General features: G+C 35.8%; 1 protein-coding gene across 3 annotated transcripts in view; it reads right to left on the bottom strand.

The window, feature by feature from the left end:
- DYM (dymeclin) overlaps positions 1 to 27,567 on the bottom strand; it is a 397,677-nt gene that overhangs the window by 232,725 nt on the left and 137,385 nt on the right. For all 3 annotated transcript variants that reach the window (XM_079108988.1, XM_079108986.1, XM_079108987.1), the window contains exons 7-8: positions 26,530 to 26,655; positions 25,180 to 25,322 (exon numbers count right to left, since the gene is read on the bottom strand). In XM_079108988.1, coding sequence (XP_078965114.1) covers positions 25,180 to 25,322; positions 26,530 to 26,655 — 269 coding nt within the window. The remainder of the gene's footprint in view (positions 1 to 25,179; positions 25,323 to 26,529; positions 26,656 to 27,567) is intronic.

The following is a 27,567-nucleotide window of genomic DNA, read 5'->3' on the forward strand; positions in this document are numbered from 1 at the left end:
AAAATGAAAAACAATGAGAGGTAATAGAACTCATTTTTTTTCCAGTAAAACTCTAGATTCATGCATTCCTAAAGTAAACATTCATGAGAACCTTAGATGAGGTGGACCTATATTAAAATGTAAACTTTAAAAAAAATAAAGAAGAAACTTTGTGTGCTTGGAGATAAATCCTATCTCATACACACATGCAAAAACAATAAGCAAATTAACCATGATCTATGAAATAGGAAAGAGCACTGAGCACTCAAACAGCCCTCCTCCTGGTTTCCAGTAACTTCATTCATTATGTCCTAATGTCATCCTCTAAAGCAGTTTCCCAAACTGGCACATGAACCACTGGTGATGTGAAGGATGGTTAAGTGTGGCACAGGAAAACTTCTAAAAATCTTTGTTATCATATTAGAATGATATACAACTAGTATCTCCATATCAATTTTTCAAGGACTTTGTCACTTAAGGATAAAGTAAATAATATGCTTAAAATTTTGAAACAGTGAAATAAGTATTAGAATTCAAGTTACACTCATATAACAAAATCATGGTTGTTGGCACAGATATGGTTGAAGTTTGGTAAATACCGCCATGTAGGAAAATAAACCAGCCTCTAAGTATCTGACAGTGTAGAGCAGTAATGCCATCTCCATGAGGTGCCCTTCAAGACCTACATTGGAAGCCTGAAATCACAGTTAGACCAAACCCAGTATAGGCCGTTTTTTTTTTTTTTTTTTTTTTTAAACTATACCTGCTTGCCTATGATAAATTTTGTAAATTAACCACAGTAAGAGATAAACAATAATTACTACTAATAAAATAGAACAAATATAAGAATATACTGTAATAAAAGCTATTCAAAACATACAAAATTTGACAATAAAAGATCTGATAGTTCGTGGGGAAAAAAACATACATATTTTATTCCTGGAATTTTTCATTTAATATTTTTGGATTGCCACTGATGGCAGGTAACTAAAACCACAGAAAGCAAAACTGTGGATAAGAGAGGACTATTATATATCACCACAAGAGACAAAACAAGCCCTGTTCTCATGATACACGGGCATTAACACAGCAACACCCTGTCCATCCTTATATCTATTGACAATGAGGTACTCCAAAGGAACATAACACTTCAGTGTGTTTAGTGATGCAAGAGAAACATAAGTTAAACAGTTTTAACCTAATACAATCATTGACTTCTTCAGCGGAGGAAATCCAACATGCAGTGTGCCACAACTGTGAACACCACAGGGCCTTGTGTGCTAGAACCTCTATTGTTACTACACACTCTCTTTTCCCCATACCCATCCTACTGCACAGCTGTGATTTGCAAAACCATCAAGACATGGGTTCCCTAAGACGGTACCTCCATTATTCACCACAGTTTAATTCCTTTGTGCCAAAGACAGGATCTAACATAATTTTAAGTAGGGGGAAAATAAATTTTTTTTAAATTTTGCACTTTTGAAGACTAATTTTTTGCTTTATGTAAAAATATTCATATGAAATTTGCTTCAAAAAATCAAAACTAAAATCTGAATTATATATGATTTGTGAGGAACAACCTAGATTAACGTGATTTTCATATACTCAAAAACATACAAGGTAAACTTACTAACTTTAATAGTATTAGTAAACAAAAAGGACAAATTTGAAATCTACAGATAAGAGCTTCTACATAGTAAAATCTTAGGCTAATTGTTTACACTGACATTTAAGTTTTACTTGTGAAGGCATAAATATAAACCCAATGACTGGAGAGGTAATTAAGTATATAGTATAGACTTACTCCTATCTTCAGAAGCTGCCATTTTTTCCCACTTTTGTCTCCAACTAATACTTTACTGGGAATTAAGAACTGGTTCCACACAAGATTACTGTAGGCCAAAGGTAAGAGAATTCACAACCACTCCTCCCTTGCTGAAAGTGACATTCAAGAACAGATGGGAGAAAATTTCTTCCCAAAGCTCTGCCAGTTCAATGTTATTAATATATAACCAAGAAGAAAGACACAGTTATCAAGCAAAAGGTCCCAGGCCTTAAACTCAGCAACTGCAATGTCATCTCCATTGCTAGGTAAGATAAGAGCTTGGGAGACATTGGGAAACCAGAACTTTGAAATGAGAGGATATACCTAAGTGTTAGAAAAGAGGATTTCAAATTAATGAATCCAAAAGATTCCCAAGACACAAAACAATCAGCAAATGAAAGAATGTATTAAATGTATAATATGCATGTAAGAGTGAAAAGGGAAGACAGGAATGCTCTGAAAGTAGTCAAGAAACTGAAAAAATACCCTTAGCAGTCAATTCAACTCAGCAAATGAGTTAATAAATATGTGCTAACACTAGTAGTCTCTCAAGTAGGAGAGCTGAAAACTTCATTTTTCATTTGAGAACTATGCAAAAGCTAAGCTTTAGCAGAAAGCATCACCCACACTGATACTCAGTCCATCTGTCAGGAAGTCACTGGTCCTGTGTGACACCCCAGGTTTCCTGAGAGAAGTGTGGGAGCCCTGCTGTGCAACAGGGAGGACAGAGGTGCTTCCTTCTCTTTCCATATAATGACAAATTGTGGTTTAGCGTGCTTACAATGTTACCTAGGTTCAACTAAACCGACTGTCATAAATTCAATTTAAAAATAATGGAACCATACAACTGTTCTAAAACTTTCTTGCAAAGAAATCACAGATTTAAAAGCATATATTAATGATCCAAATATAAGCAAACAACAAAGTCACAGACACAAACACACACACACACACACACAAAACCAGCAGAGCTGACCCATCTACTACCTGTATGGACTCTGTTAACCATGTTGTAAGCTAAAAACAAAGAAAATATGAATCAGATCTCCGAAGAAAACTCTCTCCTATCCATTACAAAGATTCTCTGAAATACAGATTTATATTCATCATTATTAACAATGAACATGGTTCTAAAATAGATACTGTTTCTTGAGACAGTACATAATGACACTTTGAAGTCAATGTAATTAATATTAAAAGACTTATCCAGATAATTAATAATTTATATCAACAAGATTTTCTTATTGCTAATAAACCCAATGTTAAATACTTCAAACTTTTTACTTAATCGTATCTTTTTAAAATGCCGATTTATAGATGTCTTTTGTATATATTAACATAATGCGTTACATAATTTATAAATCCATTCCCTTAAATCAGGGTGTCGTTTTAAGTGTTACATTGATGGGACAGATAATTGCTGGAGTTTAAAGGTCACTATACTCAAGGGAGGGGGAATGAAAGTGAAGAAGTAGGAAAACAGCAGCATCTGTCATTTACTGATGATCCAAATTATCACATCTAAATCTCACTACACATTAGTCTTTACCCAGTTTTACAGATAAGGGAATTGAAGTGCAAAGAGGTTAAATTCCTTACTCACATAACAGAGATGTGCAGATCTGCACGCCTGTTGTTCTGACTCTCCAGTGGATGCACTCAACCACTGCCCTCCCTTACTGCCTCTCCTACTCCAAAACAACAAAGGGAGTTCCTGTCTCAGTTGGGTTGTAACCAATCTGAAATTTGCCATAGAATAGATCTTCAGTCCCTCGGATGTAAATGCCTATGCCCAATCTTTTTGCTACACGGTATAGGATTTTTGGTTTACAATGCAGCTAGTACCAAATCATCTTTCCAGACTTCTCTTCTATTCTTCATCATCCTCAACAGAATTCCAGATCCAAAAGAAAAGCATAACTAGTTTAAAAAAAAAAACTGTGTTCCTGTTGTTTTGTTTACTGGCGTGATACTGCAGTGTGTTTCCTAAGGAACAATCTCACCTAGGCATTTTGACCCTTTCTTTGACCCTTTCTTCATGCTTCACTCCTTCAACATTTACCAAATCGTCAATTTGGAAGGTCTGCTCAGATTCTTCAATGAATAAACTGCCATTACCATACTTGAGGTGCTATAATTTTAGGAGAGGAAGCAGGGAAGAACACCATTATACACGACATAAGGAGAGGTTTACAAAGTTCTTTGGGAACAGAGGGACCCAGCTCTGCTACCACACTCCACAAGAGCTCCCTAAAAAGGCTGCCTGTGACCTGGGGTGTGCAGGTTGGGGACAGATCTGCAAATGGAGAGGAAATCAGACTAGTCAGGTGAACCTGGACCTTTCGCTGGAGCTCCAAAGTCAAAGAAGGCAGGTGAGGGCAGGCTGAGGTAGGTGGGCATATGGTCATCTCACAGTCTGCTCCACTGCCCAATACTGAAGGACCACAAACAGGCCACAAATTCAAATACTTTCTAATAGTCTTATAAATGACTGACACACAAATATATAACTTTTATTTTAAGCTATTATTAATGCTGACCAAATGATTTACTAAATGAGTTATGGTATATTGTATCTGCTTTTCATAAACTTGGGGGAACTTTTATTTGAGAGAGGCAATCCTAACTTAGCATCCTACGAAAGTGTGGCTGCTATATGTGTGTTGCAAAATTTCTTGTGCAAACATGGACACAGAGACACATCAGACATAGAATTTCTACATCATGGGATAATGGTCATCTGTTACTGACATACAATCCATTTGGTTTTGTATTGGTCACAGTCTTTGACTAATGTACTTATAACACAACAATTTTCTGTTAAATTACCCCTCAAATGACCAATTAAGGTGGCTGTGGGTTCTCTGGATAATCCTATAGAATATAGTAGTGCATTAACTCTACGATCACAATCCTAAGATATCCACCCCCACCAGGATACACCCAAACAGCAAGATCTAAGAGTCCTTCCCAGAACTCCGAATCCTTCAAGATGATTCACCTCCCCCTAAAAGATCAACAATACTGCCATATATGTTTTATGTCTTTTCTTACCCCAATCATCAGAAAGATCTGAAGCTGCATCATAGCTGGGTTGTGGCCATAGCCACAGCTCTCCCTAGCCCAGTCCCTCTACTCATCCTCTAGAACTCACCTCTTTCATCAGAAAAACCGGCTCCATTTTCAACCTCAACCTCTCTGAAAGCCCTTGAATTCACAAAAACCTGCATGTCCCTGAGGACAGTTCCTTCCCAAAGGCCTTTTCCAGTAGTGATTTGTTTGTTCCCTCCACAACTCATGTTCCAAAGAGAGGCCTCCTCATGACTGCTTCCAAACCATCACTCCTCAAACCTCCCAGCCACTCTGAAACATCTGACTTCCCCCACCAACTTTCCCTGCTTCATTCATCATGGGACATCCCCATCACTCCCACCTACATACTGATACAGCCTGAGCACCAGCTCACTGTCTTACTCTCCACATTGCTCCTGTCCTCATTTTAAAATTTTCAGCATAGCCAGACAAATCACCTAACAATAAGGCCACTGCATCCTTAGCTGCTTGCTCACGTCCTCTACTCTGTATCAACCACCCATTCCTGCCAGGACACATCCTGCCAGGACAGCCTCTTTACTAACAGCTGCACAATCACTACAATTTTGAAATTGTGTATTCTGCTTTCTGACAAACACCTTCCAGCCACCAGGTCATTTCTTCTAGCACCTGACTCAAACAAATTTTGACCAATCAGATATTTCTATTACTCTTTTCATTCTTCATCACCAACCCAATATCCTCGCTTCTCTTCTCACCCAGCTACTCCAGATACAACAGTGGATCAGCACCAGAACGACTTGCTGCATATTCCTTCCCTGTTCCCTCATTCTGCTCTTCCTCTATCATGTTTGCTGGCAATTGCCAACCTTGATTAAATCCAACTCTCCACCTATCTGATGTCCCAAAGCAGTTACACATAGCTGAGAACAACATAACAACCATTCCGCTTGCTCTGACATAAGTTCATGTGGGTCTCCAGTTTTGCCCAGTAATCCTACTACACCTCCCTAGGGCCTTGGGGGAAATGACTGTCCTACTGCTCTCTTTCAACTTCAAACCTCTCTGCAACCTGCAGGCTCTCACCTCTTTTTTTCCCCCAAAAAATGAAAAACTGAGCCAGTCAGAAGAATTTTCTATCTATCTTAAAATCTACACACTTACCTGCAACAACCTATACACACTCTACCTTCACCCCTCTTATAAAGGGGGCCAAATGTCCTTTCTCCTATCTTTGGGAATATCATTTCTCCAACACTAATAAGAGATAAGCTCTATGAAATGCAAACATTTAATAAAGGTCTGTTGAATTAAACTGAATCATTCCTAACAGAATACAAATGTACTGTGCCATTTTCCTACCAAAAAGAAAAAAGAAAAAAAGAAAAACCTCCCTAGAATCCATGCCCCACTTGTTGCCTTGTTTTTCTGCCTATGCTGATTTCTACTCTCCCCTCGACCCACCCTAATTAGGTTCTTAGATACAATTCCAACTACATGATTCATGCCAAAGTAACCAACAAGTTGAACCTTTCCAGATCCAATAGCTAATTATAAATCCTTGCCTTATTCAATCTCTCACATATTTGCATCATCACATTGCATAATTAGGATTGGTACTTTATTGCACCATATGTTATAAATCAAACATTAGAAAACTTCAATGAAAAGACTTAATTGATCAGTTACAGCTGAAAAAGAGCATTAGTGGACTAAAAGATATGCAGATCAAAGAAATGGAAATTCTAACAGATTAAGAAACATGAAGAATAGAATGAGGAGTTTCAACACATATGACAGGAATTTCAGAAATAAAGAAAATGACAGAGATACAATGTAACAAATTAAAACTTCAGATCATAAAAGTTACAGAAAGTAGAGATTTAGTGATATTTTTTTCCTCCTCTAAGGTCACAAAACTAAGAGGCGTAAGTCCAGGTTTCAGGCTTTTAAAAATATATTGCATCACTTAGAAAGCAAAGAAAGAGAAATTCAGTCGGCTCAAAAATTTCACTAGATTCAAATCACATATATCCTGCTTCCTCAACTGGGCTGTGTGAACCCTTGGAGATAATCCATGACATGCTAGGAATAAGCAAAGACATAGAACAAGCATGGTACATTTTCTTAGACCATTAATTTTACATAAACATTCCAAAGAAGCTGATTAATTAAATTAGCATGTAATTACATCTTTTAGAAATAAAACAAATATGGATATGTTTACTAAAGCAGAACTTACATTGTTCAGAAATTATAAAATAAAAGATGAAATCAGAGCACAAGCTCAGTGGTTGTGTATTCATTTATTTGCCTCAGTTAGTACTGCTAAGCTTTAAAAGTACCATTAAGGGCTCTAATGGCTTTCTCAACAATATGTGAATTACCACGATTCTCGGAATTTAAGGTCTGTTTACAAGAAAAAAATATTCTCTGAATGATTCATTCTGTCTTTGTTGTTGTTTCTTTTACCCAGGATCTAAAATATTTTCTTTTGTAAAGAGTATGACAAAAATGCCAGGGAACTGAGGACAAAAACTGGTAGAAAGGGAGAAGTAAGTACACAGTTCTCTCTCATCCCACACTCTTCTGCTCGCAATGACGTTCTGATGATAACTTCTACAATACCATCCTAGAAAGCTAGTTTATTATACCATGGCCTTGTCTTTATCTCCTAAACATTAACATCTAAGAGTAGAAGTCAGGATTAGGGCAGTTACAAGTAACAAGCCTGAGCAATAATGGCTTCCACAAAATTCCAAAAGTAAGTGTAGCAGAGGTTGCATGCTGCTTCATGATGTTCAAGAGCAAGGTTTCTTTTCCCTTGTTCTTTCACTGTGTTTGGTTGCCCTTCCTAAGGTTACTCATTGCCCAAGATGGCTAAATTAGCTCCCATCGTCACATTTTCATTCAAGTTAACAGGAGAGATGAGAGTATATGAACTTCCTTTAAGAACCTGACCTGATAGGGTAGGGATGTGGCTCAGTAGTTGAGTACTTGCCTAGCATGCACAAGGCACTGGGTTTGATCCCCAACACCATTAAAAAGAGAGGGGGTAGGGAAGAAAGAAAGGAAAGGAAAGAAGAGAAAGAAGAGAAGGAAGGAAGGAAGGAAGGAAGGAAGGAAGGAAGGAAGGAAGGAAGGAAGGAAGGAAGGAAGGAAGGAAGGAAGGAAGGAAGAAAGAAATTTAACCTGCAAGTTTGCCTATGTCCCTTCTGCCTACTTCCCTTTAGCCATACACAGACCACATCTTGTCGTTGCAAAAGGAACTGAGAAATACATCCTATTCTTGCTGCCCATGTAGTGAATGGGGGAAAAAGAGTGCAATTGGCAGGCTCTGACACACCACATCTGAGTAAAACATTTGTAGCATCCCCAAACTATGCCCCTTGTGTTTGAGATGATGTGGGACAGCTAGTTTGCCTTCTATACTCTGTCCTTTAAGTCTTTTAATTCATTCAGTTTAGGGGAAGCAACCATGCCCAGATAAACCAGCTAGCAGTATTAACAACATGAGAACTGGCAGAAGAACTGGTAGCCTTCCCATAATATCCTCCCTCTGAATGCAAGCAGCAGGATGCCTCAAAACATGTGCCATAAATCACAGAGCCAAAAGAACAAGGAAAATAAACTTGCTCCTTTATGGCAGGAATTTGCCTTCTTTCCCAATGTGACTGAGTCAGGAACTGAAATTAATAAAAGTTAACAACTTGGATTTATTGCACCTTTCTTTATTAGGATTTGGACTTTTCAAATATATAATAATATGCTATTTTATTTTCATAATATACTGCTACTGTCACCCACAGGTAAACTTGTATTCACCTTCTCAAATACTATTTCACAAGTTTATGATTATCATTTCCTCAGTTTTCTGTATAGTTTCACCACCTATAAACACAACACTAAACCATGTAGCTTAGTTTGGCTAGCTTTCTCTTTTCTCTCCTTCTGTAGTACTAAGGATAACCTGGGGCACTCTGGCACTGAGCTACATTCCCAGTCCATTTTACTTTATTTTATAATTTATTTTTGAGACAGGGTCTCATTAAGTTGCCAATGCTGACCTTGAACTTGAAATAACCCTGCCTTAGCCTCCTGAGCAGCTTGGACTACAGGCATGTGTCACCACACCCAGCTTGGTTCTGCCACCTTCATAGATACAGTTTTGCCTGGTTTTGAGCTTTCACACTCTATGTGCTCTTTTGTAACTTGCTTCTTTCAGTCAGCCCTGTTTTCTAACATTCAGGTATACATGTATAGCTGTAGCTCCTTCTGTTGCATATAACGAATATAAGATTTGTTGCTAGTCAGTTTCTTGGTGCTGTGACCAAAATACCTGACAGGAACGACTTAGAGGAGGAAGTTTATTTTGTCTCAGTTTCAGGAGTCTCAGTCCATAGATGGCCAATTCCACTGCTCTGGGCCCAAGGTGAGCCAGAACACTGGGGAGACAGGAATGGCAGGGGAAAACCGCTCAGCTCATGGTAACCAGGAAACACACTGAGTGAAAGAGGAACCAGGAACAAAATACAAAGAATACAAGGGCACAATTACTGTGACCTACTTCTTCAGCCATACTCCACCTGCCTACAGCTATCACCCAGTTAGTCCATTCAAATTATGAAGCCATCAAATGAATAAATCTAACATCATTTAGTTATAGCTCTCATAAGTCTAATGGAACTCTGAACATTGCTACACTGTCTCATGACCTTTAGGAGGATACCTCATATATAAACTATAGCATTTGTTTTTACAAACAGTGCTGCTACAATTGTTTTTATATGTGTTTCCTGGTACACATGTACAAATTCCTCTAGGGAGTACACCTGAGAATGGAGACCCTCAGTTCTAGAACATGTATATGTTCAAATTTTACTAAATAATGACCAGTCTTCCAAAGTGACTATGCCTTACATTTTCAAAGTGAGTCAGATTTCCTACTGGTGTACAAATACCTTCTTTTGTAATTTAGTAACATGCATCACTAGTTTTGAAATTGTATCTGTTTTCATATTTACCCAATTTTTAAACAGGTTTAATTCATTTTATTTCATGCAAAATAGGAGTAAAATTATACCTGTAGTCTAATAAGTAACATTCATCTCCATATAGAACTTGCAGGGGAATTAAGACATTCTTGCCCTATGACTGACTCCTGGATCTCTCAGGGAAGTATCAGAAGAACCCCAAAACCTTTAGAGCTCTTCACTTCCTCCTCTCTCTGGCTCTTATGATGTGCTATAATCATATTAAGGTTGCTTATTTAAATATTTAACATACAATTTTAGTCTTCATAAATCTAAATACCCATGCACAAAAATACCAAATGCTTTTTTTTATCTACCAGAATTATATCTGGCCTGTCTGCAAGGTAAAGGGGAAAGATAGAGCTACCTACATTTGTAGTAAGAAAATGGAATATATTTCTTAAACAATGAATTATATATTATGAAAGTGTGATGTTATAAACTTCAGACACAGTAAAGACATTCTTACAAAGAACTCACCCACTTGCCACCCGCTACCGCCCACTGTGAAACGACCACCAACAGCTATGGTCTTATCAAGCTGTTGCCAGTTACTGAATGAAAATTAAAAGACATGATTTTTAAATACTTTTTTCAAAATAAATACATTTAACATAATCAGTTCAATTGCTATCTAATTTTGCCAGAATTTTAAATAAAATTTAAAAGCACATGAATCAGCATATTACTCTGTTGTACCAAAGTGTTCATATAATTCATAACTTGAAAGCATCTCTCAGAGGTAACTGTACATGTCAATACTTCATCTTTTTATTTAAAATAAATCAGTCTACAGAAAATCTCAAGTGTTTTCTTTTAAAAATACATTGGAAGTGTTAAGATAACAAAATAGTACAGATGAAAAATAAGTTAGAGACACATACTTTATGGTTTAAAACAAAAAAGTTTTACTGAAAGATCTCAAAAGTACAATAAAGATGATAAAATAATGTTTACAGAAGCTGCTGAAAAGTCAGATATATCATTACAATATTAATAGAATAGTATCGCCATTCTAAAAATGCTGTGTTATACTACTTATTCCTCTCTCCCTCCCCCGAACCCCTGGCAATCACTGGGTTTTTTTATTCTTTCTTTTCTTTTGTCTTTTTTTTTTTTTTTTTGCATTTTCCTGAATGTCATACAGGTAGAAACATGCAATATATACCCTTTTAGACTGAATTCCTTCCCTTAGCTTTTTAAGGTTCCTCCATATCTTTTCTGGGCTTAATGACTGGTTTCTTTTCATTTCCTCTTGAATACTGGTACTTCCCTTCAGATTTTCAAAACTGGTCATATTCTTACAAATATTAGATGATATATATTCTTTTATCAAACATTTCAGTGCCTCCTACAACCCAGACTCTCTGCTAATGAGCTGAGGCTATAGGTCAGAATAAGAAGCAATTCCTGCTCACCCGACTCCAGGGATCATAGGGAACAGAAAGGCCTAGCTCAGTTCAAAATCACAGGGTTGCCCAGCAAAACAGATGACTCTGCACAGATCACCCTCTGAACTTGTTCTCATTCTCATTCTTTTTTGACCCTGTGCCAAACCTAAGCGTGCCATCTCAGACCCTTGCTCCACGGTTCACACTTGAAGTCACCCATGGAGCTACCACTGTTTCCCAGCATCATGGACCCAGAGATGGGAGCAGTTGTTCAGGACAGGGCCACACACAGCAGCAAAGCAAGGCAGGAAATATAAGTAAGCCAAGAGCACCAAAGAGGAGACAGAACAGAGCAGAGTGGAGAGGTGAAACAAAAATAGGAAACTGGGGCTGGGGATACAGCTCAGCTGGTAGGGATACAGCTCAGCTGGTAAGCACAAGGCCCTGGGTTCAATCTCCAGCACCACACACACACACACAAAGGAAACTGAGAACAAACTGAGATAGGGCTAGGAACCATCTTTAAAAATAGGCAGACAGGGCTGGGGTTGTAGCTCAGTGGTAAAGCACTTGCCTAGCATGAGTGAGGCATTGGTTCGAGACTCAGCACCACATAAAAATAAATAAATAAAGGACTGTGTCCATCTATAATCAAAAAAATAAAGTTTAAAAAAATAGGCAGATAACTACAAATTTTATTTACTCATGCATTATCATCTCTTGAGTAACATGGATGGATATGTAGGTAAACTTATTTTTACCTGTAGAAGCACTCCTATGAAACTTTATATTTTACTATTGAAAAAAAATGGCTCCTTTAAAACCAATATTTGTTGGACTGTCTACACTTTTTAAAATAAATAAGATCTAATGTATATCATGAAGACAATCATAAATAATCCTAAAAAATGTTAATAGGCCTAAAAAATAATACCGATAGTTAGTAAGGCTTCTTCTAATTTGGTAAAGTAAGGATGAAGATGGTTATGGAAGTTGTTGCTGAATCTATATTTACCATCTTTTTTGATAATTTGGAAGGGAAGAAATTACCTTAATTGAAAATAGACAGGCTGAAAAGCCCAGGAAACAGGAAAGATAAAATATTTAAGGTGTTTGGAAAATTAAAGAAATTGACATAGATGAGGGGAAAAAAAGATAAGGTAGGTGAACAGTAACTAGTACAGTACTGTTTTCAGCATCCATGTACTAGACACTTGTTTATCTCTTGCCACATGTCACCTAAATATAACAAAAGTTCACAAAGACATCCTAAATTCTGCCTTTAAAATGAGGAAGCTAAGTAACTTGCTCAAGGTGACACAACTTGTAAAAGGCAGGGCTCAGCTTCCGCTCAGACTTTTCTGATGCCAAAAGCTTTATCCTCTTCCAACTGCTAAGCAACTTCCTGCTGCTAAAGATGGCCACTGGCTTCTCTCCTTCCTTTCCCTTTGTCTTGCCCCTGCCAAGCATGGACCTGGACAGCCTTGCAGAGTGAATCTGGCAGCTGATGAGCACCATGAAGAGTGGGGCTTCACCCTCTTTCTACACCATTCATCCTAGTGGATTTGATGGGCCTTCAAGGGACCATGTCCTGGCTCACAAAGACTAAACAAGTAAAGGAGGGCAAGAATGAAGGGACATTTGCCATAACCCTGCAAGGAAGCCTCATTGTATTTTTTAAATGAGGAAGGGCTGAGAGAGGTTATAAAATTTTTCCCAAGAGAAATGCAAATTAAAATTATACTGAGATTTCATCTCATTCCAGTCATATGGCAATTATCAAGAATACAAGTAACAATAAATGTTGGCAAAGATGTGGGGGGAAAGGCACGCTCGTACACTGCTGGTGGGACTGCAAATTGGTGCAACCATTATGGAAAGCAGTATGGAGATTCCTCAGAAAACTCAGAATGGAACCACCATTTGACCCAGTTATCCCACTCCAAACCATATACCCAAAGGACTTAAAATCAGTATACTACAGTGATGCACCTCATCAATGTTCATAGCAGCTCAACTCATAATAGCTAACTTATGGAACCAACACAGGTGCCCTTCAACAGATGAACAGATAAAGAAAATGTGGTATATACATACAATGGAATATTATTCAGCTTTTAAAAAGAATGAAATTATGGCATTTGCTGGTAAATAGATGGAACTGGAGACTATCATGCTAACTGAAATGAGCCAACCCCCCAAAACCAAAGGCTCTCTAATATGTGGATGTTAACACATAATAAGGGGGTGGGGGAAATAAAAGTTCATTAGATTAGACAAAGGGGAATGAAGGGAAGGGAAGGAGGATGGGAATAGGAAAGACAAAAGAATGAATTGGACTTAATTTTACTATGTTCACATATGAATACATGACCAGTGTAACTCCACATCATGTACAACCACAAGAATAAGAAGTTATACTCCATGTATGTATGTCAAACAGATTCTACTGTCATGTATAACTAAAAAGAACAAAAAAAAAGTTTTTAAAAATAACTTTCCCAAGTTTAGTCTGCAGTCTGGGTTCAAGCCCAGGTCTGATCAGACCCCAGCTCTTCAGAAGCTCTTACTTAGCAATTCTGGAAAGATTAAGGAAGTTCAAAGAGATAACATTTTTTTTCCATCTTTGTTTAAAGTGGACAAAATGAAATTCAGAACAGTAGTTCACCCTTTGAGTGATTCCATATTTTCCCTCCAACATACTATGAAAATTGTCAATCATACAGAAAATCCAAAAAAGAATTATATGGTGAATTGCCATATATTCACCACCTAGACAATACATTAACATTTTGCTGTATTTGTGATACCATCCCTATTTGTAATACATCTATAAATATAACTTATTTTAGCTTATTAATGCATTTCAACATAAGTTGCAGAAACATAGTGATTTCATTTTAAAAGGAAAGATTTTGCATATTTTCTAATAGGCTTTTTAAATTTTTATTTTATTCACATATAGAGTTGGTCTCAAAACTACACCAGCTTTAGATTAGTTTACTAACATTCACAAATTCTGTCAGCAAATAACACTGAATAAAATTAATCTTTAAATTAATCCAATTACCCATGCTGAAATTAATGTCAAATAATTGCTCCATAAAAGTTATGCTCTCTTGACTAGCATAGGTTCTAAGTCTTAAAGCAAATCAACTTTAATCACTGCGTTTTTCAAAAAATAAAATTTGCATTCTCAAAAATTCGAATTTCATAATTTTAATAATTTTTGTGTTCTTAGTTATACAATATTTTAAACCCCACAATAAAATTTACATTAGTAGTTTCAAAAACAGATTAAATCATTTGTACCAAATAGATCAGTACTTGTAGCAAGTCTCAGATATACATTCTTATGATTTCAACTAAAGTTTATTATTTTACTTCTCTATTCTTCAGAGTAAATACAAAAGAATTCACTCTCCAGCTGTTTGTGACATGGAAGGGGCCATCACTCTTCCCTTCAAATCTGTAAAGCACATGAGAACAGAGGACTGGAAGGAAGTCAAAACTATTCTGACACTATATTACTTATAATAAATACCACTTAGCAAACACCTATCAAAGTCTAAATCTAAACTAATACTTTTGTCAGAAAATAATTAAAATTTAATTTTAATAACATTACTACTCTACAACTAAATATAGTCATTTTGGATTGTAGATACTATTCTGAATCTTCATTGTCTCTATCCCTGCACAGAAACACACCAAGGAAATAGTCAACTGACATTAACTGTATTTTATAAGTTATAAAATGAGTTCAATACTGGACAAAAAAAAGAAAACAAGTCATTCTCTCACTTGGTAGACAAAGTCAAGCAAATCATTCCAAATAAAAATGAAATGAGAATATTATTATTGTTTATAAAGCACTTTGTTTTGAAAGTTCAAAATGTTTTAATTAGGAATCTGTTATTTTCACAGCAATGCCTGCTTCTGAGTGTCACATACTTTTTCTCTTACTGTAGTTTTTCTTTCTCTCAGTGAGTCACCCCAGAAAAAGCCAAAACTGAAGAGAAAAATAACCATCATGTAAAATAAATTACAACTACTAGATACCATATCTATAGTAATAAATTCAATAACATTCTCAACAGCAATTGGGAGAAATATGAGTTTTAATTTTCAATTTCTACTTTATTAATTTCTCTATTGCAGCATTTGCCTAAACAAATAATCACTACTTTGGCCTTACAATTTGCCTTGGACACCCACCACTGCAACCAAAGGGAAAAAAACATTTTTGATGGCTCATTCGAATGGAAAAACCATATATCAGAAGTTATTGTGTAAAAACTCGGGACTTGTGATGGAAAGCTCAGTTTGGCAGAACACATTTAATTAGGCTTGGCTCTTTAAAATATTAAATAGTTATAATCACATTACAGTTTTGTCTTATAACTTAAAACAGAATAAATTTCAAAGTCAACCCTTCCGTGCTTCACCATTTTTTCAGACATTAGCAGCAATTAAAATGCTTGGGAATATAGTAAAAGACAAGATTAAAGAAGTAAGGATAGAAGCAAAAGAAAATCTGAATAAATGTTGCAACTTATTTCTCCATACAGTATCAAATTTTCAACATAATACTTCTTTTCACAACTATCTAAAGTCTGTTATAGTCATGCACCACATGACATTTCAATGACAAACCAAATACACAATGGTTGTCCTGTAAGATTATGATAGAGCTAAAAAATTCCTCTTGCCTAGTGACATCCATAACCATTATAATGTTGAGTCTACCCTGGTACTTGTCTGTGATGATGCTGGTGTAAACAAACCTACTATGTTGTCAATTAAATAAAAGTATAGCACGTCGTAAAGTACAGTACAGAATACTTGGTAATGATAATAAATGACTAAGTTACTGGTTCATGTATTTACTATACTTTTATTGTCATTTTAGAGTGTATTCACGATACTGAAAAAAAAAACAAACATTGCTGTCCACAGTACGCCAGGTGATGCTGGCAGGAGCCTCGCACATCTCAAGATTACTGAATCTCTTGGGGCTGGGGTGTGGCTCAGTGGTAGAGCACTTGCCGAGCATGTGTGAGGCACTGGGTTTGATCCTCAGCACCACATATTTACAAATAAAGTAGAGGTTCATTGACAATTAAAAATATATTAAAAAAAAAAAAAGGATTACTGGATCTCTCAATGGCAGCATTTTTTTGAGTGTGCTTGATTTAATCTTGTGTTGTTTTGTTCACCATGGCCCGTGGAGCTATACCATCTAGGTTTGTGCAACTGCACTCTATGATGTTTGCATGATGAATCACCTAAGGACACATTTCTCACAACATATCCCCACTGTTAAGCAATACATGACTGTAGTACAATATACAATACAAAAATACAATGTACCAAATAACTGATACTTTCATCATTTATATATTAATACATTAAAATTTATACATTAAAATACAAGTAAATTTCTACTTCATTATGAGGTTATTTTTTCTATTTTAGCTTTTTTTTTTTTTTTTTTTTGCAGTGTGCTGGGGATTTGAACCCTGGGCCTTGTACTTGCAAGGCAAGCACTCTACCAACTGAGCTATATACCCAGCCCAATTTTAGCATTTTTAAAACAAAGTTATATTCTAAGTGTTACTATGTGGTATCTATTACTATTAATGGTCATTTATTGTGTACCTAGAAGATACCAGGCTCTTTCCACATGTTTACTCATCTGATCTCATCAACCCTACAGAGGAAGGTACAGTGCCCACCCATCCTAATTCACAGAGGACATGCTCAAAGACCCCCCAGAGGATGCCAGAACCTGTGGATAATACTGAACCCTATATATTCAATGTTTTCCCCCCATATATACCTACACAAATTTAATGCCTTTTCCATCTAACCTAAGCACTTATCACACACTGTTAACTTTAACTTATTCAGTTTAAGGTGTAAAGAGCAAAACAGGCATGAATTTTTTTTCTTTCTTCACAATTTCACAGACTGAAGGTTCATTTTTACCACATATCTTAGCAACCTTAGCATTTGATTTTTTTTTCTTTCCTTATTAAGTGAAGAACATTCACATTTCCACTCAAAGGAAGCAATTTATGGCTTCTGTTTGGTATATCCAAATTGACACCATCACTTTTTCTTGCACTTGGGGATAATAATTAAGTAAAATAAGGGCTACTTGAACACATGGACTATGACAGTCAATCCAAGACAATAACCAAGTAACTAATGGATGGGTACCATATACAGCATGGATACACTGGACAAAGGGATGACTCACATCCCAAGCAGGCTAGAGCAGGACAGTGTGAGATTTCATCACACTCTGCAAAGCAGTATGCAATTTAAAATTTGTGAACTGTTTATTCCTAGAATTTGCCACTTGATATTTTCAGACTACAGCTGGATGCATGAAGGTAACTAAAATCATAGAAAGTGAAAATGTGAATAAGAAGGGACTATTGTATTGACCTCTTTTACCATGAGGAGTTTAAATCATTGAGAGTTTAATAGCCCAAGAACACATAATAAATGGCAGGACTGGCATTCAATCCTAGTTCGACCTAATGCCTATATACAGAGTTCAATACTTATACCTTTTGCATAATATCAAATTATTAAAATCCAGAACTTGCTTCTCCAAAGGACAATACAAACAGTGGTCCCTAGAGTCACTATATAATTTATTTTAATCTTAGAATTGCTTTTTTCTTGGATTTCTCATATATTTTGGCATGATTTTAAACAAGTTAGTATGGTTAGAATGGACTGTGGATGACATACTTCACCATCACCACTAAGCAGGGTTGTGATTGATGTAAAGTAAGTTCCTGGAGCCAAATGGTGTCTTAGCTACCAATGTACAAGAGATGAGTGCCTTTACAGGTTGAGAATTACAGGAAGAAGAATTCCAGCATAACCTACTTAATACCTGGTGCTATGATCTAAATATAGTTTGACCTCCAAACTCACATAGGAAGTTAATCCCCAAAGTTATGTGTTTATGGTATTATGAGAACAGAATATTAATCCAACTATGGGGCTTAAAGATAGGACCTTTGTAGAATGATTAGGAAGATGAGGTCATTAGGGTGGAACCCCCATGATTAAATTTTGGTGCATTTATAGAAAGAGGGTGAGAAACCAGAAGAGACAGTTATGGGCTTTCCTTTATGCCTTAGGACATGGCAAGCAAGAAGGACACCATCAAAAGGCAAACCAACAGAGCCCACCAGATCCTGGACTTTGAACATCCAGAACTATGAACCAAAATAAACCTTGTTTTTCCTTATAAAGAAATTTGCTTCAGTTATTTCATTATAAAAAAAAAAAAAAAACTGTGTAGTATACCTGGTTACAGAATGTATTTTTGCATCACCTCCAATATCCATGTTGAAGCTTTCTCATTGTGATAGTGTTGGAGGTAAGGTCTTTGGGAATTAATTAGGTTCAGATGAGGTCATGATGGTAGAGCTCACATGATGAGTTTAGAGCCCTTACAAGAGGAGAAAGAGATGCCAAAGCATCTTCTGTCTGCCATGTGAGGATACAATAAGAAGGTGGTTATCTGCAAACCAGGGAAAGGGCCCACACCAAGAACCAAATATGCTGGCATCCCAGTCTTGGGTTTTTAAGCTTCTACAACTGTTAGAAACAAATGTCAGTTGTTCAGGCTGCCCAGTCTACGATATCTTATTGTAGCAGCTCATGCTGACCATACATCCTGCAAATTAACAAATAATAGACATAAAGGTCACTGGCCATTTATAAAACATTTTTAACAGGGTAGGGTGATGTGCCTACAGATCAAAGAAAAAATTATCAATTATCTTATTGACTATAACTAAAATTAACAATACTGTTGATATCTATGATTAGTTGAACATTTCAAATACTTATTAAAACACAGAGCAGGCTAGCATCAAATCTTTTCTATTAAAATCTTTGGCTAGTTTTATAAACAAAATGTCAAAAAGCAAATATAATAATCTATCAGATAAATTATTGTATAAGAAATGGTACCATAGTGATTGTTGTCAAGGCAAGCTCATTTAGGAAGCAAGGAGAAATCTCTTGTGGAAATATCTATTTAACAATCAAATTTTCCTTTCTAACTGTCATTGGCCAAATTTTGCACCACATAAAATGAAAAGCCAGTTGGAGAAAAAGCAAAAACATGGCAGGCATATTCAATTTAGTCAGTTTTTCAAAATATTTTTTACATAAACTTTAAAAGTTTAAGCAAACCAAAAACATACAAAGATCTAAATTTTTTAGTCTGCAATAAATATGTCTGGCTTTTCTGATCACTAGATGTTTCTCTAAATTTGTTCTAATTATTTTTATTTTAACAAACAAGCATAAGAACTGCAGTACAGATAACAAAAGTTATTTACATGAGGACATATATTGTATAGTTTTACAAGTGATTTCATATACAATATCTCATTTGTTCCTCATAATAACCCCATATAAAACTGGTCTTATATCTATCAGTATTATATATTAGGTAATGCAATTTAAAAAGATGAAGAACTTGTCTAAGGTCATGCTGAACTGTGACTCCATCCCAAATCTTCTGATTCTGATTATAAGGCTCTAGAATCCAACCTTATCCACCAGGATTTCCAGGAATGGAGGTAAGGAAAAGCACCTCTCTGAGAGGTTCCTGGGATACAATAACAGTGGAGATATTGACAGATTTAAGGATTTTTTTTCCTTAAAATGAAATCTATATGAGTTAAGTGTCATTGTTCTCAGTAACAACAAACAACTTATTAGTTGTAATTTTTTAAAAAATTAATAAATCCTCCAATATTTATTACACTGACTGCACACTTCCCCAGGACTCCCTGTACACTGCAGTACTGACAACAGAAAGAAGAAAGACTTGTGCTGTGCCAGGGAGCCTTTAGTCTAAGATAGTTAGAGGAAAACCCAACCATAAAAATTCAACCTAAGTACAATACAAATAATTGTAACTTAATAAAGGAGATTTTTAAATACAGAGAAAAAAACTCTATTTCTTTATTTTTACTGGGGTAAAAGCAAATTCCCTAACTCATCTGTTTCTAAGGGTAGTGAGATGTTAGACATACTGCAGTGGTAAGTGTGCTGCCGTTGTGTAAGAGGCATTCCCTTCTACACTACAAGTACACTGAAGAATGAGGCAATAAAAAGCAGATAACTTGCTCTCAAGCAGTTAAAAAAATATATACTGTGTGTGTCTGTGTGTGTGCACGCACGCACGCACACGTAGAAACAGAACACAATGACAAAGCAAGAGGATAAAATGCCAATGTAAAGCAATCTTGATAAAGATACATGTAGGATTTTTTAACATTTCATTTTTGAAACCTTTCTAAATATATAAACTTATTTCCAAATAAAAGTTTGTTTGTTTGTTTGTTATTGTACAAAGAAGGAGAAAAATGAAAAAACAGTAAGATGTTGATCATTCTAGAAGTCAGGTTGAAGGTAAATGGGAGTTCATTCCACCATTCTCCCTACTTCTGTACATCTTTATTTTATGTACTGAAACGTGAAAAAAGAAAACAATGGATAAAATCACGTATGTAAGGTAGCTATGATAGTGCCTAACAAACAGAAGGCATTCAGTAAACAACAGACACTCCTCTCTCAACAACAGTCACATCTCTCAAGTGTAGACAAGTATTAGCTTTTAGTGTACAATTACATACTAGTATTTACTAATAATTCATATGTGTAAGGTGCTTTGCTGGACACTGTAGTGCTAAGAAGTAGTTCAGAACTCAGGTGGTCATGACACTGTAAAAAGTAGAACAGCCTATTCCATATAGATGAGGTTGCTATGAGAATAAAGTAAGTGCTTAAAGATAAACTCAGAAGAGTTATATAAACATTAGCTCTCATTTATTGTACATGGAGCCAATATAGGGAGAATAAGGCACATATGTAAGTAAATATAATCAAAGCCAAGTGGCAAGTGCCACAGAAAAAGATCACATCTAACGAGGAATACAAAGGAAGTCTTCGTGGAGAAAGTGGTACTCAAGATGGACTTTAAGGAATGGATGGGCAGAAAAATCAAGTCAGTGGGAGGAGGAACTAGCATGCAAGATTACTAAAATAATCCAAGCAAAGGCATGTGCAAAGAGAGTGTGAGAAAGCAAGAAGTAGTAGACTGTTTGCTAGTGCCTGGGAAACAAACAGCAGTATGATCACAAACATGTCTGTAAAAGTAAGTGAGAAAAACTGCAGAAGGCCTTGCCCAGCTTGGGAGGCTCCAGGTATGTGGCTCGCTACTCATCTGGACTCATGTTCCATCACCAGGTGTCTCCTCTCCCCACTGCTGATGCTGACAAAACTTCACTATCCAAGACTATGACGTTTTTTTGAAATAAGATACTCTGTTTCAAAAGGAACAATTTAAATAAAGCATATAATGCATTCATTGCTATGAAATAAAATGCTTTCTATATTCAGGAAAAATTCAATCACAACAAAAATGAATATAATCCAATTGAGTTTGTAATTTTCACTTGGCTTTTAAATAATTTTTTTTTCTATGAGAAACTTCCAAATCATATACTTTACAACGTTTTAGTCAGCTTTTTTTAATCACTGTGACCGAAAGACCTGACAAGAACAATTTTAGAGGAGGAAAAGTTAATTTGGGGCTCATAGTTTCAGAGGTCTCAGTCCATAGAGGGTTGACTCTATTGCTCTAGCCCAAGATGAGGCAGAAAATCATGGTGGAAAGGTGTGGAGGAGGAAAGCAGCTCAGAACATGATAATCAGGAAGTATGTACAGAGAGCTCTGCTCACCAAGAACAAAATATAAATCCCAAAGGCACACACCCCCAATGACCCACCTTCCTCCAGTCATACACTACCTGCCTACAGTTACCAGCCAGTTAATCCCTATTAGTGGGTTAACCCACGGGCTAAGTTACAGCTCTTATAATCTAATCATTTCACCTCTGAACATTCTTACATTGTCTTACACATGAGTTTGTGAGATACCTCATATCTAAACCATAATACAACTAATATTAATGAGAGAAAATTCCTTAACCAACTAAAAAATCAAAAGTGATTATACATGACATTAGTTTTGTCAATGTAACTGATATTCCTGAAAGGTAGCTGAATTCAAAATTACATGACTGTGATAGTTCTTACATTTTGTTTTGTTGACATTACACAGCTGCATTTTTAGTAGTATGTCCTTTGTTGTTTTTTATGATCTTTTGACTCATATACTGTAAAATAATGAATCCATAATTATTCCATCCTGATTTATGCTTTTACATAGTTTTATGAGGATGAAGGAAGAGAACTATGCAAAATGTCTTTGTGACTATAGCATGCTAAAAACCATAAATTTATTTTAAAGCCCTACTAAATTTTAAAACAGTGGGGAAAAAAATACCAGAGAATCTTTGAAAGTTATTTCAGAAATAATCTCAGAGACCATTATCCCGACCAATCTTCTCACTCAACAGGCAAGGAAACAGAGTTAGGAAAATTAGAATGATATGCTAATGATATAACAACCTCCTTATGATAAGCTGTTAACGAATTAGAAACAGATCTAATTTTAAATTCATGTTTTTTGCCACCCGTAATACAAGTGGCACCACATACAATACTGGGCATCCATCTAATACAACATATAAATGAACAAAAAATCAAAAACTATACATGTATACTTTAAAAAAGAAACTGATTAAGTATTACCACTGCTTTGAAGAAAGCAGATAATGAACTTTAGTATCTCCCCCAAAAAACTATATACTTTTAAATACTTAGGCCAGCTTAATGACTGTGTTAGCTTTCTGATGCTGTGACAAAACATGTGAAATAAACAACTAAAAAGAAGGAAAATATTACATATATGACTGTATGACTGATGTGATCCTACAATTTGTATAATCAGAAAAATGAGAGCTTATACTTCATTTGTGTATGATCTATCAAAATGTATAAATGCATTTTACTGTCATGTACAACTAATGAGAACAAAAAAATTTTAATTTAAATAAAAATAAAAATAAAAAAGAAGGGAAGTTTTATCTTGTCTCATGGTTTTAGAGGTATCAGTCCATGGGTGGCCCAGTTACTTTTAGGCCTGTGATGATGGAGTAAAGTACATCACCATGGCGGGAGAATGTTGCAAAGGGGAGTACTCACCTCATGGCAGCCAGGAAGCAACGAGAAAAGAGCAAGAGGCCAGGGACAAAGTAAATGTTTCAAGGACAAGCCCCCAGTAACCTACTTCCTCCAACTAGGCCCCACATTCCAAAGTGTCTACCACCTCACAAAGCACCAGCTGGGAACCAAGCTATCACACATGAGTCTTTGGGGGACATTTCAGATCTAAAATATAACAATGATTAAAAAAAAAAAAAAAGAATTAAAAATACTAACAGATTAATTAAGCTTTCCTATGGGACACAAAAAGTCATCCCTGTGTTGCTTAAGTCTTTGAGCTCATGGATGAGCTATACATAGCTTCTTCATCTAAAATAGCACAGACAGACATTGGATAGGAGTAGGTTGGAGAAACCAATGCAGGTACAGCATTCTAAGCAGGCTGCTCAACCCTAAAGATGAGGGCATCAGTGATCTCACATGTATTTAAGTTCACAATATTAAAAGAAATCAAAGGAAGACAAATCTAGAAAGTCTAGTTCACCAATCAGTTTCTTAAATCAACAAAACATACCCAGAGGGATTGTGTTTCCTTTCATTGTTTGTTTTTAACCACTAAGCTACATTCCCAGCCCTTTTTTAATTTCTTCCCAGTCCATCTTATTTTAAGACAAGATCTCAATAAGTTGCTTAGGGTATCACTAAGCTACTGAGCCTGTCCTCAAACTTGCAATCCTCCTGCCTCAGCCTCCCAAGCCATAGGGATTACATACAGGTATGTACCACCATACCTGGCAAGCTTACCACTTTTTAACAAGAAGTTACCAATATTCATTATCTAACAAGTTACTGCACAGTACTGCCTTTTCCTATCACACTTATGTACCTGCCTGAGGGTGGAGAGCATGCCAGGGCCATAACTCCACAATAGAAACCAGTTTCATCTGGACCCTGCCCTCAAAAGACAGAGTATACTGGGGCTTAGTAAGAGTAAGCACACCATGCAGACCTGACAACTGCTGAAGTATTACTCTACTTTTTATTTATTCTTCAGAATAAAGCAAAAGGTCCGTGTGTGCAACCTCACATGACCCAGGCCCCCCATGCTAACCAAGGGGAAGACCAGAGGTACTCTGTGCCTCTCATGTCCTCAGGTCTGAATCCTGTGAAGCAGAAATGAGAACTTCCCATGTGGCAGGAAAAAGGGGCTTTCTTCAACTATGACACTTGTTCCCAAGCAGACAAAACTCAAATTTGTAGCACTTCAGAGTTCAGTACAAATTCTACTAAATGTACTAATTTGTCACTGAATAAAACAAAGCACTAAATGTAATAGAAAACTATACTCAATTGGTCATACAAAATCCTAATCAATGAAGACTAAAATAGAAAGGTCTCTTATAACAAAAGCAGTAAGAAGTTTAAATTTTATTTTTAAAGTTATTTAAAAAGGCTTACTTTTATTTTTACTGTATAGCCAGTTTACTACATAGCCAGAACTCATGAAATACACATATTTATGTGTAAACATTCTTCTTGAAAAAATGGGAGTTTTGTTGGTCAATAATACACTCATTATTTGCATATATTTAATATAAATCACTGCACAGAATGAAAGGAGTAATATTTTAGTTACCTCCATTATTTCACATTTATCCCACTGCACAGATCCAACATAACTGCTGAAGGTGCCAAGAGAACAGAATTTATTATGCCCAATTACACTAAATGTAATACATAAAAGAATTGAAAAAAATCTTGTAGGACTTACTTGCTACTCCTGATGCCAGTCCATAAAGCAGTCCTCCCCCATCTGACTGCTGAGGGTAAATATGGGCTCCTGGAGGAGGTGGCTTTTCTTGTCTGATAAAGTTATATAATAAAGTTTTCACAAGTTTGCTGGTATACGGAAGACTATATAAAAAGAAAAAAAAAAATCAAACATGTTTATGGGAGTCACCTAATTCTACAAAAATGACATAGAAGTAACTCTGTCCTTAGTATTACTTCAAAGAAATCTGCACTGTCACATAATAGTCAAGACCCTGGTGGGCTGAGATCAGTGCTGAGGCTTACTTCTGACTTTGCCTCTTGCCACACCAGAAGACACTGGTCTTTAAAACAACCGAGAGTCAGTTATTCTTATCTGTAATTAACATAACATTGTGAGACATTATAAATTTAGTGCATAATCTAGTTCCTTTTACCTGCCACTAAAAGGAACCTAGTAATGTAAAATCATCAAGGATGAGCGAGGATTTAAAGACAGTAATAAAAGACTGCACTTTTTAAGCATGAAACTTCAATATATCTAATTAGTCAACTGGTGATAAACCAATTCCTGCAATCTATATTAAATTTCTTAACAAATCCTTGAATGTACTATTGAATTTTTAAAAATACTGCTGTCAAAATTTACAACAAAAATAAGCAAAACAACATATTATGGTTTAAGGATCTGATACCATAATGGTACTATAAAAACCCTAATATCTATTGATTCAACCAATTGAAAATATTCAGGAAAAAATATGCATCTATATTACACATGTACATTTTCCCTTGTCATTATTTCCTCAGTGATAAACTATATCATTTATAATTTGCATTGTAGGTATTATAAGTCATCTGGAGATGATTTAAAGTATGTGCATAGGCTTATGTATTTTATATAAGGAACCAGAGCACACAAGGATTTGAGTGTCCTTGTTGGGGGGTCCTGGAACCAATTCTCTGTGGATACCAAGGGAAAACTTTAGTGAGATGGACATGAGTGAGAAGGAGAAGATACAAGAACAATTTGAACAAACAAGTACGACTGCAAGACTGCTTAGATATAGAAAATGAAGGAGAAAAAGAAAAAGAAAGACACTTTCAAAATTTTCCATTCTATAAAGCAACCACTAGAGATGGCAACGAATTTAGGGGACAAGAAAGATAGGGAAGATGAGTAGTTTGGACACAAAACTGAATTTGGACACTTGTGCACTGGATGTGAAACAATGATAGAAAAACCAGAAGCAACATGTTGAAGATGAAGGACAACACTCAGATAAAAGGATAAGAATAGAAATATAAATTATACAGTTAAAAGAAGGACAAATTTAAAATAGAAACCTACCATGGACCTTGCATCAAATATTTGTGACTTATGCTCTGTCGCAAAATTTCTTTGTGAAAGAGTTGGCAGGAAAGGAAAACAACCATTGTTGATATAGCTTCCACTGATATTTCATATGTAATGTCTCTGGAAAAATGGGGAAAAAACAGTAATGATCATTTTGGAAGATTAATGTATTACTCTTTTCTAAATAAGTTGTATATTTTAAAACTCATGATATTAAAAAACTTACATATTTAACATAAAAATTAAGTCAAGCAGAAATATGAAATCCTTTCCCAAGCATGAGTTCTTTTACTCCGGTATTCCACTACTTTCCCAATTTCTAGTTCCCACCTCATACTGAAGTACATGTCTATCATAAACACAGTGATCAGCAGTGTCCTACTCTGAAGATCGTCTCTAAACCCCTACATTTATGCTGTTTAGTAATAGCATAGATTGTAAAATGGAAGAGAAATCACAGTGCAGGGAAGAAAACAATGTATTTAAGATTCATAATCTCTTTACACTCATAACCGTAGTACAAGATCTTTCAACTCTAGTGTGTGCTTTCTCAAGATCAACTTTGCATGTTTAGAAAAATATTAGCAGTAAATACAACATTCCTGTTTTATTAAGCATATTTCTTTTAGGAAGGACTATCCTGTCCTCTCAAGATCATTAACCAATTTTAGAAACAAATCTTAGATCAGTAAAAAGCAAAGTTTCAGCTGAGTAGGGAGACCAAACAAGAAAAACATATCAAGAAATCTTGAGTTACTATAAAAGTTTAAACAGAATCATCACAGGGACCAGGAAAGCAGAAATCTCAACAGCACAGCAAGAAGAGTGGCAGCTTCAAAAGAATAACAAAATACTTTTATAAATTTGAAATGCAAAGTGAAAATAAAAGTACTTAACACCTACTTAAATGAAGCCTCATTAAATAATTTAGGGACAACTTGACTCTAGAGTTAGACAAGGTTAAACTCTACCAGATACTTTAAGGAGTTATCAATGATAGAAATATGTTTAAAAAACAAAGTGTTTTTCCCC

This window comes from Sciurus vulgaris (assembly GCF_902686455.1).
Source record: "Sciurus vulgaris genome assembly, chromosome: 13".
Taxonomy (NCBI): Eukaryota; Metazoa; Chordata; class Mammalia; order Rodentia; family Sciuridae; genus Sciurus; species Sciurus vulgaris.